This window comes from Triplophysa dalaica, chromosome 13 (assembly GCF_015846415.1).
Source record: "Triplophysa dalaica isolate WHDGS20190420 chromosome 13, ASM1584641v1, whole genome shotgun sequence".
Taxonomy (NCBI): domain Eukaryota; kingdom Metazoa; phylum Chordata; class Actinopteri; order Cypriniformes; family Nemacheilidae; genus Triplophysa; species Triplophysa dalaica.
This window is the reverse complement of record NC_079554.1, coordinates 17,036,320-17,059,109: the sequence shown is the minus strand read 5'-3', so window position 1 is coordinate 17,059,109 and position 22,790 is coordinate 17,036,320. Positions and strand designations below refer to the sequence as shown.

General features: G+C 35.2%; 2 protein-coding genes across 2 annotated transcripts in view; both read right to left on the bottom strand.

Annotated features, from left to right (window-relative positions):
• Nucleotides 1-963: 963 nt before the first annotated feature.
• Nucleotides 964-10,712, bottom strand: opn5 (opsin 5). Its single transcript, XM_056765011.1, has 7 exons — nucleotides 10,459-10,712; nucleotides 7,152-7,300; nucleotides 4,793-4,912; nucleotides 2,784-2,954; nucleotides 2,243-2,577; nucleotides 1,891-2,138; nucleotides 964-1,420 (listed from the first exon to the last, which is right to left on the bottom strand). The coding sequence occupies exons 2-7, from the start codon at nucleotides 7,273-7,275 to the stop codon at nucleotides 1,357-1,359; spliced, it is 1,062 nt and encodes a 353-aa protein (XP_056620989.1). The 5' UTR covers nucleotides 7,276-7,300; nucleotides 10,459-10,712; the 3' UTR covers nucleotides 964-1,356.
• Nucleotides 10,713-19,578: 8,866 nt separating this feature from the next.
• cd2ap (CD2-associated protein) overlaps nucleotides 19,579-22,790 on the bottom strand; it is a 32,852-nt gene continuing 29,640 nt past the window's right edge. The window contains 2 exon segments of the mRNA XM_056764797.1: nucleotides 19,579-21,379; nucleotides 22,345-22,408. Coding sequence (XP_056620775.1) covers nucleotides 21,338-21,379; nucleotides 22,345-22,408 — 106 coding nt within the window. The 3' untranslated portion in view covers nucleotides 19,579-21,337.

The following is a 22,790-nucleotide window of genomic DNA, read 5'->3' as shown; positions in this document are numbered from 1 at the left end:
TGTGGGCGACTTGTATAATACAGATTGAAAACTAATCAAACTAATGTATGTTGACACATGGGTCAAGATATGCATTTTCAATAGCAGGTTTACTCTAGCATTTATCAGTCTAATACTCTTGAGTGTTTTGAATCGTGATAGAGTACGAGTTCATTATAAGCCTTGGAAATCCAATTTGCTGAGATAAGTGAGTGGCTCGGTTATTTTAAAGAAAATTTACCCAGCACCTTCTTAGTATTCTAGACATATTGCTTGCTTCAGTATCTATTTGAACATCCATTAGTTGCATTCTGCGTAAGATCTCTCAGATCTCTGTAATATGTTTTTGGAAAACTTTCAATTGCAATCTTGCAACAACTTATCTGTACCCACTGTACTCTATATGTCCTACTTCAAATATTTAAGAGTACAGAGATTGTCTGGTTTTATGTGGCTTAAAATCGAATAAATAAAGAAAGCCATTATGTTTAATAGAAATAAAGCCCATCTGATTCTCTCAAATTGTAGGTTTTAAAATGAGTTGAATGTTAAGAATGTAGCACAAAAATCTACGGACTGAATTTGGCAGACACATGGATCATTTTTGAAATATCTATACTCATTGCACATGACCCAGCTTCTCCATCCTCAACTCTCTTTTAATGCAAAAGAAATGCAATAGTAATCATTGCTGTTATTTTTTGTTGTAGTTGTATTTATTGTAACACAAAAAGCACACACTCAGTTGTTCATCTGTCAATGTGTGTGGCCTGTTTAAAATATGTTTACTGAGTGTACCAATACCAAACAAGACATGTATACTGAACAGATACTAGTGTTTGCTTTAAATGGGCTAGTTGCACAAGATGGTGCCGGTGAGCTTTTGCGATGCCAGGGTCGGCAGATTCATTTCCGGTGGTATAACACTATCAAGTTGTTTTGGTTAACGAAGTGCTCAGCAATGGAAAGATGATCTGTAATTTCGCTGATATATTTATACTTTTTTACCTAAAAACATCCATATTTGCAACCCCCAAATCCCTCCTTTTTTTCATACAATGTTATACGACTGCCGACCCTGGCATCTCAAAAGCTCACCGGCGCCATCTTGTGCAACTAACGATTTGTGATGTGACATAAGCCATGTAAAGCAGATCCTCTGTTGATTTGTGGTGCTGTTAATATGTGAACGTTTCTGTGAAGTGCTTTAGAGACAATACAAATAACCATAGAATTATAAAAATACACATCTTTATCTCTTAATTTTTCTATACACACTGTTTCGCAGAGTTCAGCAGTGCCGTGCATGTGTGTAAATGGAAGAATGTTAATGAATGTGCCCAGTGACCTATCACAGGTCTGTTGTGGATCATCTCCTCATGTTTCAATCTGAACTTCATGGAGTGCCCTCTCCTTCAGGGATGCAGTGATGGAGTAAAGCCTGAATACCAAAACAAGACCATCTTTAGTCATTCAGTTTTTATTATTTCATATGTCAAGCTCATTTCCACAAATAGTTAAAAAATAAATCCAGACATCAAATTGTGTTGAATGGAGTACTGTCATAATGCTTTTGATTTATGCCATGATACTGTATTTTCAGAAGAAGATGATTCAATTTCCAGTATTAAATGTCAGATTTTTTCGCTTACATTTCAGCACACAAGATGTCCTTGGCAACATTAAATCATGGATCAAAATGTTTTTCTACATCCATACAAAACATCCCAAAGCAAAGATATTCTAAACTTTTTGAACCTGATGTATGAAATTTATCATCTCTTTTTTTAAAACAGTGCTTAGGTGTTTACACTTTTTTATATTCATATTCACATATTTATATTCATTAACATATTTTTAACAAAGTATAAAGTTTGATACACAACTAAAGTGTGTGACCCCAACACCCACCTTGGGGTCCGGTATTGTTTCCTTTTTTTATTCCAAGATTGAAAGCAGGCAGAATTTGTGCAGTTCTTCTTGCAGTCTATGACTTGATAGATGATTGGATTGTACACGGCGGAGGACTTTGCCAGCAGAGTCGGTACAACCGAGACTGAAATAGGCACAGAATCAGGTTCTCCAAAAGCAGATATCACCGATACTACAGCATAAGGGATCCAAGCTATTAAAAATCCTGCACAGATCAACATTGCCACCTGGTGGAGTCAAGCAGAATCACATGCAATACAACATCGTATTACTCTATAGCCAACTTTTTATTTATGCCTTTGTAATATATTTTCATAGTGCAAATACACACCTTAGTCAATTTCATCTCCAGGTTGTGGTTGTGCTTATTCCGCGTGTCAAAATGAGAGACTTCTTTAGCCGAGGACTTCACTTTGAAGATGATCATGATGTAAGAAAAGACGATAATTCCAGTGGGGAGGACCAGACAGAAGATAAGCATGCACATAACAAAGCTCTGACCGGACACAGAGGCCTGGGCCAGCCACCAATCCAAAGTGCAGGAGGTGCCAAACGGCTCGGGTGCATAATTCCCCCAGCCCACCAGAGGCATGGTGGCCCAGAATATGGCGTAGATCCAAGTGAACACCACATAGAGAATAGCGTGGCGGCGCTTGAACCATGTACCTGTTGGAAATGGAAATTCATGTTAGGATAAGAAAGAATTGCTGTAGCTCAAATGGTAGTACAGCGCAAAGGTTGTGGATTTGAATCCCAGAGAACACATACTGATAAAATGTATAGCTTGAATGCACCTTTTCTGCACTAAATTCATAAATATCATCTATAGAAATGTGTGGCAGACAATCAACAGTAATGAATAGTTTTCTTACCATATCTTAAATGACAGATTTTCAAGTAGCGGTCTAAGCTGACGATCGTCATTGTGATGAGACTTCCACATCCAAAGAAAAAGCCAGCCCAGCCGTAGAAGCGGCAGCCTTCCCAGCCGAAGAGCCAGCGGTGAGAAAAACTGGACACCACAAAAAATGGCTTTCCAGTGACTGACAGAAACAAAAAAGGAAATACATGTCAATTCCAGTTCTTATCGGAAAATATAGGAGGCAGTGTGTAAATGTGATTGACACAACGTGAGGTCAAATTTATTTCTTTACGTACGCAAATTTCAAACTTAATGTTCAATGAGCTAGTTAGTTGTGTGTGCATACATTGTAAATAAAATAATTTGATAACGATACACAACGCAATGCAGTGCATGTGAACAGCTGCAAAAAATAATGATACGGAAAATTAATTTATATTTAAACAGTATTTTTTGTTCAGTTTTTACAGATTGTTTTACTATAAAACATTCAAATATTATGTAGTCCAATCGATTAACTTTGATTGAAAGAAATTTTTCATAATAAAATTCCAGCAAATTGACTGTCTTTCTGGACACTAATGATAGACTGGCTGCTATTAGCACAGGAGAGCACAGGAGAGCATTATTTTTGCATGCTCTGTGGGATGAATACATTAACTTTTGTGTTACAGCGCAAAGCTTTTAATTAAAGGCCATTGCAGAAAAGACACGGCACAGAATCTAAAATAACTAAAAATCACATTAAAAAGCACTTTATTATAATTCCACACACTACGCCTGTTCTTGACATATTGCCTTAATTGTCTCCATATTACCATGATTCACACAGGTTCTCCCTCTAGGTCCATTATATATGTGACATACACATCTGTTTACCAGACAAATGCATTGGGAGGGTAACCAGAGTTAGAAGGCATGACTCTTAGGAAAACAAAAGCCACATTATCCTCAAATACAGCGACGCCGTGCTGGTAATAAGCAACAAGTTACAAAGGCGGTCTCATTAATCCATTAGATACTGCACTTTGTCATCCAGCCCTGGGAAATTCCTGATGTCTACCCCAAACTTTGAAACTTAATTCATCTAGAAATTGCTATGAATGGCAATGCTGAATATAAACCGCATGATTGACAAGGCCATTTCTCAAGCATGTCAAATGATAAATCATCTGATCTACATCATGCTCCTCGTGCTAATCCAAGAAATGAAAGACTTAACCACAAAAGTGACTTAAACCATATTTGTGAGGTAGTCAATATTAATGCCTAAGTTCCTGTTCTTGGTCTATTTAAGTTTACAAATTTAAGTCAAATTAGCGATGTCTCGCTCACAACCCTGCACTCAGTTCAAGCAGCCAACGGATAATTTATTAGATTAATAAGAGGAAGACGTTTCCCAAGTGTATCCAAAAAACCTAGGATGGTATCCAGTCCTTTCACGACCCTGCATAGGACCAGCAACTTTGGAGAATGGATGGGTTCCCTAGTGGCTACAACTTCCATTGACATCTAAAAGTAGTTATACCAAAGAAGAAGTAATATATTGTTTAAATCGTACTAAAAAATCATAGTAAAGGATAGTACAGAGTCAAGGCCTCAACCAATGATCCCTGCATGCCTTTGGTGCAGTGTAATTTCAAGGCTCTCCTCTAAGAGGCGATACAGTACAGCTATAAATAAAAATAGCCGAAAGAGAAGAGTGACTGAAGGATGTCTGACAAGGACATGCTTTACACATGTCTCATGATTGATTAGATGCACAAATTATATTGTGAAAGTAATTGAATCTTTCATTCACTTTGGTTGGCAACGCTGCATAACCTCAGGTGATTGTTGACTCCAAACTTAATGCCCAAGGAACAATACAGAATAAAAGTTATCAAAGGTTAACATTTTTTCAAAGGTGCTTCCTATCCTTCAATCCGTTCTGTTTATCTTGTATTCAGATAATATACAAAATGTCTAATTTAAAAGAATTTTAACATACACATCTGACAGATCAAGTCATGACCTCACCTGATATGCCAAAGTCGAACAAAGCGAGATTCAGTGTCATGAACTCTGGCGGCTTTAACTTGGTCTTCCGTTTGATGGTCTTATAGATGACGTAACCATTTCCAGTGGCTGACAAGATACCTGTAAATGAAAGCAAGATCCAACAGTCAAACTTCAGATTTCTACATGGAGGTCACCTTTGACATACTTTTCATATCCTAGCATATTATCTCATTTGAGTGACCCACTAGCAAATTAGGTTTATTTGATGCGACAGTGAATAATTCAATGAACTCTTTCATTTTTCAGTCTGCTGTCCTCATATGATCATGAATAGATGTGACGTGAATGGCACACATTGAAACAACTGATACATTCTTTCTACGGTTTGTGGTTTTGAGATTGTTGACCAAAATATTAAGCAATTTAGGCATAAACTGAAAGTTTTTAATTGTTCAATTTGATTCACTTGGCAAGGCATTGGTTTAACTGTAGGTCACCCTAAAGCTACAAAAGTAATTTCTTTGTTTGGTTAAAAAGAAACATAATACAATTACAAATAGGTCTCCTTACCTCAACCCAATCCACAATGGTAAGATAATAATAATGATTTATAATTTATCGGTTCTGATACGACCGTAAACCTCACTTGTTTTTCATCACACATAAAGACGCAATTGTATGTGTCAAACAAAGTTGGTGACAGGAAGGCAAAAGCTACAGATTAAAGTTTTAACACAGAGAAGTTATTTATGAATGTGCATTTACCAAATGCTTCAGTCTTGGCTCTATCAGAAGAGCAACAAGAACCCTCAGAAGTTATTTACTGTTGTCTGGTTCTAACACAGTCTAGCTCAAACACATCTCCTCTCGCTGACCACTGGACAGAAAGGAAAAGACTAGACAGTCTGACAAACAGAGATGGACAATTATTGATTTGGTGTTTTCCAATCGCAAGGAAATATGTTCACAATTTTCTAGGTCATATAAGAATTGTTTTGAAACCTTGGCAACAAGGAATCCGCTTCGAGAGAGATAGGTGAATTGAAAATTGATTTTTTTTTTCTAAAACCATAGTGCACAAGAAATGTACTGGCAGAACATCAAACTGCTTTCTGAAAAACTCTAATGAGTGGGCATTTCTACCATTCTGTTAGAGACTGCGAGAATTGCTTCTTTCAGCTATAGATTTCTGTTTTAGGATGTTTTATTGGCATGACAAATATTTGTGCATTTGTTTGCCAAAGGATTTACAGCAAAGAAAGGTCTGCATTAGTTGTAAGCCCATAATGTGGAAATACTGTAATTGTTCTGTGTAATATTTTACAGACATGTATACAAAGACCAGTTTGGTTCCAAAATGAAAAAAAATCATGTCATGTCTTAATGTGCAATCTAATAAATCAAACAACAGTTAGTTTGTTTTGATTTAAGCCATAATAACTAACACCAAACTCTTCATATATATGGTTATATATACAGTATATGTATATTGTAATAAGAGGCTTTTTAAAATCTATATTTCTGCTATTAAAATTTACAATTTATACTAGGTATATGTTTAGATAAAATTATCTGTTTTTTTCATTCTGTGAATTACATACAATATTTCTGGCAAATTTTAAATACAATTTTTGTTTCTTTCTATTTGCGTTAACTTGCATAAAATGTAAACAGGAGAAACAGGTGAAAATTGCAGAAAAGATTCTTTGTATTTTTTCAGACCTCAAATACGGCAAAGGAACTTTTCACTTTTAGGCATAAAATATTTGTGCATGTATTTAGTAAAGTTCAAAAATATTTTTTTATGTGATAACCTGGGTTTTTATCACAGTGTTCCTGTGTCTTCATGCTGTCAGTTTTTCACATTTATGTTGGCTGACACTCCTGAGGTTTAATTTTGCTGAAATTCATCAAGAACTGATGAATGACCGCAACACATTAAGAAACACTGATTGAATGAAAATTTGGAATGGTTTCATTTTATCAAGTAATTCTATCTTATATTGATCTATTTTCTGCAGAACATTTTTATTGCAAACAAAAGCATTAAATATTAATATTAGATGTGTCCTACAGATGTCTTACTGTCAATCAATGACTGGCAAATTAAATAGATCAATCCAAACTGACAAATTTAGATTAAAACATAAAATCTGCATGAATACATTCAATAATTGTCCATGGTGTGCCCGTGAATATGTATTACATTATTTTATGGTCCATATTCATAATCAACGAACAAAGCACATGCTTCAAAGTATATTGAATCAATCCTTTCCTGCATGTGCCTTTGAAATACTCCCTAGATTGTTTATTAGCAATGTCTATTTTTTATAAACCAATACAATATTAAAGCTTAGTAGATATTCACACTCACCAATGACGAGGATGTAGAATGCAGCCACTATGTCCGCTTCCTTGGAAAGCTTGGAGGCAAAGGGATCCCCTAGAAGAAGATAGTGCGGTACATAGCCCGAGGGTGCTGACGTCTCATTCTCCATTAGAAACACTGAGGAATGTGATAAACTGCCACGGGGAATAAGAAAAGATGTTCAGATTAAGCACTTGAACGTGTCTTTTAGCTCAGTGTGCCACATGTGCCGGAGCAGGGCCATATTCAAGAGCTTTGTGATCCACAAAACCTCCAGCTAACACTCTAAAGCTCAAGAATGGTGAGATGACATGCAGGTGCTTATGAATTTGGGATATTTCAGATTTATAGGACACTTTGATGGATATATGGGCAATTTTCAGGTTTTAAGGCAGATCTTCAAATTTATAACATTACACACCGGTTAGAATCCTACATGAGCAGCATGTACATTTCCTGCTTCCCTGTAGCTCAAGTGGTAAGAGCATTGCGTTAACAACGCAAGGTTGTGGGTCCGATCCCAGGGGATTGCAATGTATATGTATAAATATATAAACGCAATGTAAGTCGATTTGGATAAAAGCGTCTGCCAAATGCATAAATGTAAGTGTTTACAGGGTCATTACTGAGCAATATCTTCAATGATGCTTCACCAAAAGATTACCATCGGTTTTATTTTGATCAGTTATTTCCTTCACCTATTGATTTTTTATATGTCTAAGATCAGTGTTTTTTAGTTGGTGGGTAGCTTGCAGCCAAAAAAATTATCACAGGTCTTGGGGTCATATGCAGCAAATGTATGCGACTATGAGCATTAAGAATCATGGTACGATAGCAAAAGAACTAGGTTTAGCATCTTTTAAGAGGGATATGAAATGGTTTAGATTGTTATTGTATTATTACATATTTTTATTTATATTTCGAGGTTTGTAGGGGATATGCCGACAATCAGTTGAGGGATAGTTTGCCCAAAATGTTACAAAAATGTACTCACCCTAAGTTTGTCCCAACATGGTATAAACTTATTTGTTCTGTTGAACACAAAGAAGGTATATAAAAATAGTTCTGGGCCACCATTGACTGCCATAGTAGTTTTCTTCTATGAGAGTCAATAGTACCAGAGGACTATTTGCTTACAAACATTCTTCTAAATATCTTTCTTTGTGTTAAGCAGAACAATTAAATATATACAGCACATTTTCCTACTATGGTAGTCAATGGTGGCCAAGAACTTACAAACATTTTTCCAAATATCTTTCTTTTTGTTTAGCAAAACATTGAAATTCATAGAGGTTTGGAAAAACTTGAGATTAGGTTCATTGATGACATAATTTTTCATTATTGGGTAAACCAAAAATAATTTCAGTCTCTTTCTTTAAAACCAAAATGCATGCAAGTTTTCTCAAGAAATTCTAAGAAACAACATTTGCAGCTTAACAAGCAAAGAAACTGTCGGGATTTGTGCACAACTCTGCGTTTTCGTACACGATATTACAGCATTCCTTCTTTACCATTCCTCTCAAAAGGCGTTTAATGGATGCTTTTAACCAAACACAGCCATTATAAAAAATATTGTGCACTATACCATTTTTTCTGACTGACCACTGGACAGAAAAGGAATGGACAAGATTGTGTGAGACAGTGATGGATAATTATTGATTCAGTCAGTCTTTTATTACAACTGCAAGGATAAATGTCCTCAATTTAAAAAAATAATTTTCATAAATTAATAAATATTTCATTGAATTATGTATTGCATTTTTTTCTCAGTGGGGTTAACACCATGCAGAGAAAATAGCAGCCTACGAGAACGGCAGAACTGTTTGCATGTAAACGATCTCCTGATAATAGTATGTGACACGTACAAAAGTTGTTCACAAAACAATTAAAACAACACTCGAGTTTTTCGCGAACGTTGTCGGTCTCTGCAGGTGATCTATGGAGAGCAAACAGCACAAGCTTAACGTAATGAGCATTCACTGGACTCTCTGGTGACACACAGATTTTACAATCATCTCACGGGAGATCAGAGGTGATGTTGCATTCGTCACACTTCCGTGTTTTAGGTAACACGGTTCTGCAACTCCTAACACGTGATTTTAGAATATTACAAAAAGTGAGAGGTTACTAAACCACACACCCTCTCCCCCTCCCCCAGATTATCTGTTTTTGATGTAGTGCGTAATGAAATGAAAAGTGGATAATGCCGCAAGAGAGGATTACTGAACTAAAAAGGGAAGGCTACATAAACATAATGACATTATGTCTGCTGTGAAAGCATTTAAGACATTATGTCTGAATTGGTTAGTTCGGTATAATTATGTCACTTTGCGTCAATCAATTGCTTCAAACTAGAAATGAGACAATCCAGATTCATCAGATTTTCTTAAAACTCATTTTTCCCCCTACTTTACCATAATGCAAATCAGCTCGCAATAATGCTGTTCTCCGTAGTGCAGCACACTTATTATATGCGCAACTCATCTGGAATCTGGAAAATTTTTATTGGCAGATATAGACAATATAAGTCTTCTATAAGAAACATGTAGCTTCTAAATGACATTGCCAAAGTAAAGAATAAGACCTTTCAATAAAACTGATTAAAAATGTAATACACTCAACGGGTCTAACTACCAGATTCATGTTTTATTTATAAAAAAACTGAGTCATAGGCTACAAGATATTTTCTGAGCACACCTACAAACCACTACACTTAATATGAGAAATAATGTGACTTCTTAATAATAGCACAGTGAAGGCCATAATTGCTCTTTTGTAAGGAGAATAAAAACCTTCTTTTCTCTTTTGTGATGGCTGGCTGGATGCCACTTATCAAACGTTTAATGTATATATTTTAAAAAATCAATTTAACATAAGTGGCAGTAACAACCTGTATAGTGAAATATGTTTTAATAACAGTATCACACATTAAAAAAAAAAATCTGTTTCTGATGAGAACAATTGACGTTCATATTTCATGTTTCATAACTCTCCTAAAGCGGCAACATCAAACCAAACAGATGAAACCAAAGCGTTGCTTGTGGCACTTCTTTGTACATAACTATGTATGATAGCTTTGTAGTCATCACGTGGAACTGCAGTCTAAATAGGTCTTTTAGAATGTAGCCTAAAGTGATGTATGCCTTCAATAAGTGATATTTTATTTACAGACAGCATTCTTGTGACGTGTCCATACGAATACAAAATACTGTAACGCAAACACAAGATCACAGTTGCGCAAGCTATCGACAGGTGTCAAAATGATGCCACTCACTGGGAATGTAGAATACATTATTGAAGAGCAAATATTTACCTGTGATTGTAAAAGCATCCCGATGGGTTTGTGCACTTTTGCAGTGATGCTAAAATTGAGTTGATATCCTCTTCATCGTCTTCGCTTACAACACGCACTGCGCCGGTGATCTTTCCTTCTGTTATCCAACGCTTGTTTGCTTGACTTCTTTATCCGGAGGTGATTGTGATTTTTATACACGATCCTTCAAACTAGTTTGATCTGAACTGCTGGGAAACCAAAACGCAGTAATGCACAAGATTTCTGGAGCTCATGTGTAGGAGGGAGCGCGCGTCTGGTAGTCCTGGTGTAAAGTGAGAGATCTTAGTAAGCGACGGGTTACAAATCCATACAAACCATCTCGGTTTCCTCCAAAGAGGCTGGACCAAAACACACGCATAATGAGCGGTTAAACCCCGCCCCCTTGTTTGGGATGGAGGGGTCAATTATAGATGACCGCTATATGTAACCCACGGAGATTTCCGCTTGTTCGTGGTGAACTTTCGTTTCTTCATGTGAAATATGATGTGATTTTGAAGGTTACAAATAAGGGTTCTTCTTTCAGAATTTTAAACTTCTTTATAAAGACATGATTTGCATTTTAATTCAAACTTGTTTCTTCAACACTTTTCATCATTTAATTTATTACAAAGGAGCTTTATAGAAAATGCATTTTAGATCATTGAAGGAAAAAGGCAATTATAGATATAATAAATCAACAAAAAACATTTATAAACATCTATAAATTATAATACAATTATAATTGTGCGAATATAAATGAGAAACTAAAAAACATAACTTTGAACCATTTAAAATTATGTTAAATAATTGTTGGAAATAAGCATGTTGGATCACAATCATATTTTAAAACACCTGTAAAAATGCATAAATAAACAAATGGGCCTATAGGGGAAAACTATCTTCCACATGCATAAATGCAATTTAATGCAAATTTGGGATTGCAGATACTGTCTTTTCAGCTGCTGCTGAGGAAAGAAACTATAATTGGCAAGTAACAAATATGGACCATATTTTGCGCACGCTCAATGGATGAAGGTCACAGATGCAGTCTCCCTGCCATTTACACAAGCGCTGGCCGGTAGCTGCCTTTCCTATTTTTGCATGACTTAGCACAAATTCACACGCCCTTTGCTACTTTCTTTCCTCCTGTTCGGCCAAGGATGACCTCGGAGCCAATAAAAACATGTTTTCTACATCTCTTTTGCCTCCAGACAGACTGAATTTGTACGCTGTGTATCTCACGCACACATGAAACTTATGAGTCCGCTGGTTAGAAAGGTAGATGTTTGAATTTTATTGGTCCATATGCTCACACGGACACAATCATTGAGATAAAAAAGGGGATTTAATCTGTGAACACATAATCTGTTCATGTAAATAGTGTAGTTTCATACTGGATTATGGTAATATGTGTTATGTTAATGGATCATAATAAAGAGATTTATGAAATCCATTGGCTGTGGATTTAGAGGATTTTGGTAAACATGTAGAAATTGCTAAAGGAACATGTGCTCTAGATCAATGCAATCAAACTGGAGTGTTTGTCAGTGATTTCTGAAAGGAACATAATATCCACACATCCACTTATTATAGCACTTGAAGAGAAATGAACAGAACAGTTTTGTGTGAATACGCAATAGACTGTAATCTTGTGTAATGGGTTCTTTTTGAGATTGATTTTGCAATGTGCGATTTTTCCCCACTTCAGACATCTGATGGTTGGCTGTTTCAAATTTCCTGAGATTTATTTCAAGAATTTCCCTTCCAATAGAAGTCAATGATGCCCAGTGTTGGTTGCTTATAACCCCTCTTTAAAATATCTTCTTTTGTGTTCTGCAGAAGAAGGAAAGTCATACAGGTTTAGAATGGCATAAGGGTGAGTATATCATGAAAGGATATCCCCTCAGATTTTCAATTCAATACACAATGTGACGGGCGGCTCAGCAAGCAAGTAAGCCAAGAAAATTTTACATTTCATAATTGTTAAATCAAGCAAATACGTTCAACTTTGGTGAACCTTGAGGTGTCCTTGGTTAAAAACAATGTCGAAGAGATAGAAAGTGCTGAAAGTGGAAGAGTTGATTACGTCAAAGATTCTCTTCTAGCCATTTACCTTTAAGTGAACATTGAACATCCAGGTTAAAGACCAGAACATGGGGTCATACAGACACATTTGGTTGTCATGGAAAAACCTTCATGATTTCACACAGCATTCTAACAGACCTCCTGACCTAACAGATCGCTCAAGAAAACAAAGTAAAATGAAACAAAAACACATTTGAGCATTTTTCATTGTGTTCATCTTTTTGAATTTAAAAGGACGAACTTCCTTCACAATTTATTCCACTGATTGATTATAAAAAATCACAGAGTTTAAAAAAAAGACACTGTTAGAAAAATGGAACAGGACACCGTGGAATATGAGGAAAAAAAATCCATTCCCACCTTTAATGGCAGTTTGTGTAGAAAACCATACAAAGTGTTGAAAACAGATCAGAAAAATGCATTAGCGGATTCACACATGCCTGTTTGTGGAGCTGGAAGTCTTCATTCACAGGAACACACCAGTGCATGCAAGGTAAATGTGTGCAATCGGTAGCGTTTCTAATCCGGTTCTTATATAGAACAAACATTTATATATAACAATATACATTTCATAAAGATTCAGGAACTCAAATGCTCCTTTAGACCAGACTCACCGAATAAAAGTGGGATTAAAAAGACAAATACGCTTTCTAATACACTGAATATTATAAATTGGTTGGACTAACACATTGAATAATATTACACATCTTTGGATTGCTTTATGTTTTAGGACTAAATCAGTTCGTCAGGAAAATGAGAAGACAATATAGTTATTTTTAAAACCGATGCGATTTGTTTAGCTAATAATCCCCCAACAATTATCAGTGTGCTTTCTGTGAAAATATGTTGCCATGAGTGTCCACGGTGATTAAGAAAGAGATATTGAAATTCAAGTAACGTTTTCACGAAACATTTCACCAAGTATCAACCTGATAACATGATAAAAAAGAAAACATTAGTGTTAAATTGGAACATTTTCTCGTGGGGTCTCAGACTTTTGAACACAGTCATTAAGAAGTTAATCCTCTAACTATATGCAGAAAACATTTTACTGTAGATAACTGATTATATTAAGGACCCATGCTATAAAAACACAACTACACTCTTTAAAATAAAGGTGCTTAAAATGTTCTTCACAGTGATGCCATAGAAGAACCATTTTTGATTCCAAAAAGAAACATGCCGCCAAAGGTTCTTTCTAATTTTTTTATAATCTAAAGAACATTTTTTTGCCACAAAGAAGCATTTGTGAAACAGAAAGGTTCTTGAAATGCAAGGTTCTTTTGTGGCATCAAATAACCTTTTGAAGTACCTTTTATTTAAGAGTATATAGGATTTACTTAAATAATTTTTTGTGTTAATTTGCTTAATTTTTTGCACACAGTTTTTTAAAGTAAATTCGCATAAACTGCCCAAAAAAATTAAGTACATTTATTTTTAAAAACTGTGTGAAAAATACTTGACACACTTTTTTTTGTCAATTTATTACAAAAAGTGTGTGCAAAAAATCTAAATATTGAGAAAATTGCCTTTGAAGTTAATCAGAGGGACTTTAGCGGGCCATCCACTCACAAAAATAAAGTTATCATATATTTATGGCATTTAATTTACCAAATTTTTTCATGGCACATGATCTTTAATTGAAATCCTAATGATTTTTGGCATACGAGAAAATGTATAATTTGCACCCTTACAATGTATTTGATTTTTACTAAAAATGTTCCTGTGCTTCTTAAGACTGGTTTTGTGATCTAGGGCACAAATGTTTTGTCTTTGTCATCATTAAGCACCTTTTATTTACAAGAACTGCTTTGCACTGCTTTTTCGTTTTTCACATTTTTCACAGTAGAAGTCCAGCTCACCTTTAATATCTCTATAGCAACTGCAAACCTGTGGGTCAAAAACCTGCACTCGCCATGTAATGGCCTTGGCCACATTATTCTATTAAAAAGCATGACCTATTACTCATGCATGAAGGAACCTTATTCACACATGTCTGTTTGTGGAGCTGGAAGTCTTTGTTGATAGGGACACACAGTGCATGCAGGGTAAATGTGTGCAATCGGTAGCGTTCTTAACCGGTTCCAACAAAGAACAAATGTCATAGCCATTTCTTAAAGACAGTTACGCTTTCTAATACGCTAAATATTATAAATGGTAGGACTAACACATTGAATAGTATTAAGCATCTTTGGACTGCTTTATATTTTAGGTTTAAATCAGTTCGTCAAAAGGAATATGAGAAGACCATAAGTATATTTAAATACTGATGCTATTTGCTTAGCTAACATTTTCCCTACAATTATCAATGTGCTTTCTGTGAAAATATTTTGGTCATGGGTGTCCACTCTGATTAAGAAAGAAATATATAATATCTTGTTTTCACAAAACTTTTCACTCCAAGTATCGACCTGATATAATATAATATACTAAATATATAATAAAAAGGAAAACATAAGTGTTAAATTGTAACATTTTCTCGTGGGGTCTCAGTCTGTATGAAGATAATCCTATAACTATATCTGCAGAAAAAACATTACTGTAGATAACTGATTAGAATTAGGACCTATGCTGATAAGAAACAACTACACTCTTAAAAAAAAGGTCCCTAAAAGGTTCTTCACAGTGATGACATAACCATTTTGGGTTCCATTGTGAAGCAGAAAGGTTCTTAAGAACCTTTTATGTTAATTAACTGTTTGTTAAGTAAATTCACAAAGAACGCCACAAAAATTAAGTAAATCTGCTTTTGAATATTGTTACAAAAAATTGAGCAAATTAGTTTTTATTCCCAGCGCAGCATAAAGTACATGACAAATACATTTTTGACAAAAATAATCATATTTGTCAAAGGTTCTTTATAGTGATTTCTGATTGTAACCTTATCTTTCCACTGACTTTTCATTTATAATTTATTTATGTAACCAAAAGGTTCGACTGATGTTAAATATTGTGTTGGATATAACACAGTATAATTTTTATATAGCACATCTGTACTTACAATACTGTCTATTGTCCTTTTGTCTAATATTGTCATTTTTGTCAAATGTGTATTGTCTCTCACATATTTATTTTTTAAGTTTCTTTACCTGTGCCTTGTCACTTTTAACCTGTAGGTGCACTGGAATTTTCTGTCACTAAGACAAATTCCTTGCGTGTCTAAGCACACTTGGCAATAAAAAGCTCTTTCTATTAAAGAAAATCTATCATTTTGACGCATACAATGTGCACTCACCTAAAGGATTATTAGGAACACCTGTTCAATTTCTCCTTAATGCAATTATGGTGGTGGTGTTATGGTGTGGGGGATGTTTTCTTGGCACACTTTAGGCCCCTAAGTGCCAATTGGGCATCGTTTAAATGCCACGGCCTACCTGAGCATTGTTTCTGACCATGTCCATCCCTTTATGTCCACCATGTACACATCCTCTGATGGCTACTTCCAGCAGGATAATGCACCACGTCACAAAGCTCGAATCATTTCAAATTGGTTTCTTGAACATGACAATGAGTTCACTGTACTAAAATGGCCCCCACAGTCACCAGATCTCAACCCAATAGAGCATCTTTAGGATGTGGTGGAACGGGAGCTTCGTGCATCCCACAAATCTCCATCAACTCCAAGATGCTGTCCTATCAACATGGGCCAACATTTCTAAAGAATGCTTTCAGCACCTTGTTGAATCAATGCCACGTAGAATTAAGGCAGTTCTGAAGGCGAAAGGGGGTCAAACACAGTATTAGTATGGTGCTCCTAATCCTTTAGGTGAGTGTATTTTGGATTTTCCTAAAAATGTTCCCCTGCTTTAGACTGGTTTTGTGATCCAGGGTCACAAATGTTTTGTCTTTGTTGTCGTTTAGTCCCTTTCATGGAGTTGCTTTGAGCTCCATTTCCATTTTTCACAATAGATGTCCAGCTCACCTTTTAATATTTCTATAGCAACTGCAAACCTGTAGGTCAAAAATCTGCACTTGCTATGTAATGGCCTTGGCCACATTAGGGTGGTTAGAAGCGATTAAAAAGCATGACCTATTATATTCCAAAATAAAGGTATACTAACTGCAGAGATATGCTGCAGACCATTGTCGCTGGACAAACAAAATAAAAAGATGATAAGTTCCTTTAAAATATGAAATAATTTGCATTCAGTCACAGTCAGTTTTCATGAACTGCAGTAAAGTGGGAAAATATCTCAAGATGAACCATTGGAAAATTCAATCGTTAAAGCTAAGAGGTAACAGCTTGATATCGTAACACAGTTGAGTGGTCTTATGGATCATGGACAGACAAATGTATTAGGATGGGACGGATATAAGCTTTGACATAGGGTCTCAAAGGAATGACACCAACAATGTTTTTAAAATAATGCTGCTTGTCAATACATCTGTAAATTAAGCTTACAATTATAATACTCTTATTTTGACACAATAAAAAAATTACAGAAATAAGGAGATTAAACAGTATAGTAATTAAATAGGTGGTTTGCAAATTACCATATTCGACTCTATTGAAAGTCATGAGTTTGTTTCAAGAAAGACTTCTAGGAAAGAACACAAAGCAACTCTATAAAAATGCCATAACATGAGATCATAAGCTGTCAGCTGACTTAAAAAATGAAGCAAGCCTTTAACTAAAGGATTATACTGTTGATGTGTGTGCACATCACAGACCTCGCTTCTCTTCCCTGAAGGAAGCACTTAATGAATGGATGAAATTAATAAAGAAAGGTCACACGGTTCAACCAATTACGCCATACAAATATTTTCCTTAGTAAAATCACAGGAAAATAATTTCAAAACGATTTGATAAATAAATAAATTCCAATGAATTATGAAAAATGTATTCATCATAATTGTTATCATATCGCCGCAGTCATTCCAAAACCCTGGACCTTGAAATTTGCTGTTTTTCAATAAACGGTGAGACACTGTACTTGTATTTTTTATTGATTAGATATTTGCAAAACCCAGTGACAACATAAAGGATGAGTTATAAAAATGATTTATGGCAAAAAATTAAAATGACCAAATATGAAGATAGGAGATTTCAGAAGTACATCAGAGATATGATCATATAATTATGTTTGATCAGCTTTAACTATTATTTATGACACCATACACAGGCTTATGTAAAAGAATATCTAAATATTACAAAAGAAATTATAAGATAAAAGTATTAAACTAATAAAGGTCATCTAAGAATAGTTGATTTGGTTATATGCAGTATTAAAGGACATGTTGGAAACTAAATTCAACAAACATGTCACAGCCAAAGCATATTTTCTGCAGTAAACAAACTTTATTCAAAATCTTTTGCTATTTTCAAATTGTAACAACAGCAACCACCTGACGAACCCAATTTGCATGAAAAGGCCATTTCAGATTTTTTAACAGCTACATTCATGCAAAATACACTGACACTTAAATGTAAATACTGTATTGCATTAGCAATCAAACGAGCAACTTTTCACTACAACACAAGAAATAATTCCCTACTCGTTCCTAACATCTCCTTTTATTTGAAAGAGTTCAATTGCTATTCAAAATCTAGACACAGACTGACATAACAACGAAACCTCTACAGATGATCCAGAACGCAGCGGCAAGAGTGGTCGTCAATGAACCGAAGAGAGCACAAGTCTCCCCTCTCTTCATTAAGTTAGATTGGCTCCCTATAATTGCTTGCATCAAATTCAAGATTCTGCTCCTGGCCGTCAAGACCACCACTGGTTTGGCATCCCCTTAACTTCATTCACTTATGCAGACTTATGTACCTATCAGATCCTTATGCTCTGCCTTGTGCTGCCATCCCAAAAAGGCAAAAATCACTCTAACAAACCTTCTTTGGATCGGTTCCACATGTTGTGGAATGATCTTCCTGCTGCTACAAGATCAGCCGATCCTCTGGCCGTCTTAAAGAATCGGCTGAAAACACATAACTTTCGTCAACACCTGACCGATCATATCTGACTTCTATATCTTTTATAAACTTTTTATAAACTCTATCTATAAATAAATAAATAAAACCTTGGCTCTGTACACTGTAGCAGGCTTTGTGAGACGTGTCTTATTGCACTTATGCTTCTTGCTGTCCTATAATGTTGACCCAATTGGTTCAATTGTTTACCAAACTTATTAGTCGCTTTGGATAAAAGCACCTGCTAAATGACTTAATGTAAATTGTAAACAGTGTCTGAGTGCCTGAGAATTGTCAACAGCGTCAATGCTGAATTGTGTAAGCATGGCTAGAGCTGAAAGTGAAAATAGCCTTAGGAGACAGACATGCACTCATGCATAGCTTTAGACACTATGGGTTGAGATGTATGTTGGCAGATGGAAGTGTGACTCGCATGGCTCATCTTGCTGGATTTGGTCTTCCTTTGGCTCTGGAGGCTGGAGGGTTTCCATAAGACTTTTGCCCTTGGTCACCTGTTTCAGTGCCTAATAATAAAACGTTCTCCTTATTTTCTGATTCTCATTAACATTTCTCAGCAAGACAAGAGGGGAACTCTTATAAAATGGCACGAAATGAGCTCCTACAATATTAAGATGATATATTTGTTAGCCTAGTGGTAAAAGGGCAAAAATCGAATTAAGATTTTTCTTTCTAAAAACACTTTTTAAAAGAACGTGCTAACATCAATTGATGTACATTTTATATTTCTATTTGTATTTAAAACAACGGTTGGGTCTGTTCATATTCATGGGCTTAAATAATCCACCATTGTTTTAAGTGGAAAACCAAAACTAACAGAATTTACCCAATGGGGTTCAAATGATCTAATTTCGTGCTTCAGAGTTTCAAAACCAAGTGTGATGTTTGTTACTTTATAAGGTACTAACCATTGAACTGCCAACACTTGTTGACCACTATTATAAATATTAGGATAAATATTAGAAGGGCGATTTTTGCTTGAGGTGGAAATTTTCTTTTAAACTCAGCAAAATTAACCTTTTCAAATGAAAAGATTTTTTTTAATTTCAGACATGATTTGTGAAATCGCACATCTAATTAATAACAACCATAGCAGTATCTGTAAATAAACACATTTATTTAGCCTGGAAAAAATCTCAGTTCATGCAATTCAGGAAATCATGTAAACAAGATCATTTAAGAGATGACGAATGCACAACAGATCTTCAGAAAGAAACTGGAATGTGTTTCCCATTTCATACGACACACATTTTTTATGTTCTTTATCTTCTGAAGTAGCTACATACAACAAAACATCTGCACAAGAACATATTCATTTTACAGAGAGAGATGGAAATCAAAGAGATGTTTGTTTATTGCTTTAAGGATAAATTTCATCCAACTGCGTCAACAAAGGGCAGCATGCGATTCTTTGCTCGCTCACTTCCTCACTTCCTTGCTCGCTAAAACAATCCCTGATCAGGAATGCTTTTATTTAGGATTTTTTAAACATAAGGAAATGTAAGCTTTTTAACAAAGCCTAAAGAACGGGAACACTTTTCTGTGTATCTGAGAGCATTTCATTTATTGGGTTTAAGACAAACTCGAGTTCAAGTTGAGTTTGTTGAGCAATGCAGTACTCCACTTGTTGATACATACATTCTGGTTACTATTAAAAGCCCAATCAGAGTTTAGGAATTAAATAAATAAATTTCACTGGTTATTTTCTACACCTGGTATCTGTCTTTTCTCATCGTGTCTTTCCGGCTGACTGGCCTTCGTCTCTTCCACCGAGAGACAGTTTCCTCCATCTCCAGAGGTGAGTTTAACAAATTGAGTCCCATCAGAATAAACCAGATGTTTTAACTAGCCAACCAGTCATCTTGAAACAGGTACCGGCAGGCTGTGATGTAGAAACATGCTACCAAGACTGGAACATTATTGGAGTAAAGCAAAGTTGTCTGGTATGTTTCTTTATAATGTAAAAGATGACAAAACACAAAAAAAATAAAGTGGATCATTAAAATTTCAACATGATTTTCGGGAGTATTGGTCCAGTAGGACAAAACCACTAGGTCTAAAACTGGATTTAAATTATGAATTGATTGCATGTCATTGGTGAAATGACACCGCGTTTATAAGATCTTTTTCTTGTGGCGATGCACGTTTTAAACCAAACACAGATAACAATCCCAGTACATTTGTCATTATGATGTCTCAATCAGACCATAAAAATATATATCATGCTGTAAATCTAAGTATACACATATATATTTATATATATATATATTTATATAGTATGAGCGCTCCCAGTATTAACACTTGTAAAAATCTTAACAGGCACAATAGTGTTACCCTGGATAGGAATGTTAGAAAACAACAAAAGAAAAAAATGTCTCCCTTTCGAAACGGCAACAGAATACATCATCACTTTGCAAACAAGAGTATGCCATACATAATCATCAAAAGAAGCTAATACAGACAAGAGCATTGCTGAGAGCATAACAGTTTGCTTTAAAAACTAACCCATGTCATAAAAAACAAGGAAATGACATAATCCACCCTCATTTATACAGACTCAGTAGTATTAAATGCATAATCCACTGCACTTGTCAATAAGTACGGAGATTGCATATTCAGCACAGTAGTTAAGTAAGGCCTCAATCATGTTTTCTTGGCAAAAAAAAAGAAACAAACAAACATATACATCTGATGTAATTACACTTTTCTAGACCTAGAAAAACTCATTATGTGCAAATATGTGAATCTTACAATTTGTAGAAGTCAGTAAGTGTAAAAACGACATTTGTCCCTCCAGCTGGAGTCGTTTTTCACCCGTGACATTACAGCGGAGCTTCAAGTCCAGATTGGTGCCAGGTTTCACGTTGACTGTACAATCTTCTTCAGTTTTTCTATCTCCATCTAAAAATAAAACGGTACAGTAAACAGTCTTTTCTTTACATGGTGAGGAGTTGTGCTCATATTCAACACAACAGCATTATGATGTTTGAATATCAGGGATTATTCCAGCACAAATGATGAAGGACGGGTTGTGCACCAAATGTAATGCTATTGTTTAGGAGTTTCATAAAATGCCTCACTGTGTGTAAATGCAGTAAGAAAACTTAAAAGACTATTCCAAATCTTAATTTAATCAGTATTTCTCGATGTAGTGTAGCCATTCCAGTCCGGTGTGTGTTGAATTTCAACAAAAATCAAACTTCAGGAGTAACAAAGTCATCCAAACGGCAATGTGACAAGACACATGAAAACCGTGGTTATCACGTACTGTAAATAAAACAAATTAAAATCTTACTGGTATATTTCTTAAAAATGAATATGAACTTGTATACTTTGCAGTATTTAAGATCTTAAAAATTACAAAGTAAATTTTGTTTTATTTTGCCCTGTTTCTCCAGTTTAAATCTTCTGCAAATAACAGCAAAGAAAACAATTATTTTATTAGAAATTTTGGATATTTTTTTGTAGTTCACAGCACCGAAATGAATATTTTACCTAAACTCACAACAATAAATAGAAAATTCGGAAAAACTGAAAATATTTTTTTTCTGGGCCAATATGTTTTCGATCAACTCACATTTGGCCACAGCGACATGAAATGATCAATCTCTATGCATGTCATCTGTTGAATGCAGATTGACAGTAGGTACAAAATTGCTAGTTTTATGGTTGATGCAGATACCCAGCAGGAGACCCAGGGCTATGCCAGACCCCCTGGAATCCCCCCTGTGGTGTGTGGGAGCGAAAGATCAGCTTAAACTACAGCGTACCCTTGAGATGCTAAGAACCAGCATCTAAGGGTAGTGCACACATACAAAGACTCGAAAAACCTATAAAGAGAACCTTTGATGTAAAGATGGATGTACCTGCAGAGCCACACGTTTGAGCTTCTCGTCATCCAGTTCATTTCTGAGTTCATGTAATTCTCTCCTGCAAAACAAGACGAAAGATGTGTCCCATCATTCATAATGTTTATCAGTAGAACGAGAAAACTTTTATAAGATAGTCAGATGATGTACTGGGATTCAATATCGGAAATGAGTAACAATGAAAATATAAATATGCAGCTGGATAAAATTACTTTCTATCTAACAATTTTTGACGTGCAAAAACATATTTTTTAAATTAAGTAATGTTTGCTGATTAAATAGAAAAAGCCACGTGACCTCATTTATATATGGCTTGTACTTAATTAGAAAAAATGTAACTAAACAAAATTAGAGATGTTAACTTAGAAATAAAATGACATAAGTTTAAGATAAGGCACTAAAATCAGGAAATAATTACCCTCATTTCTTTATCGTAATTTATA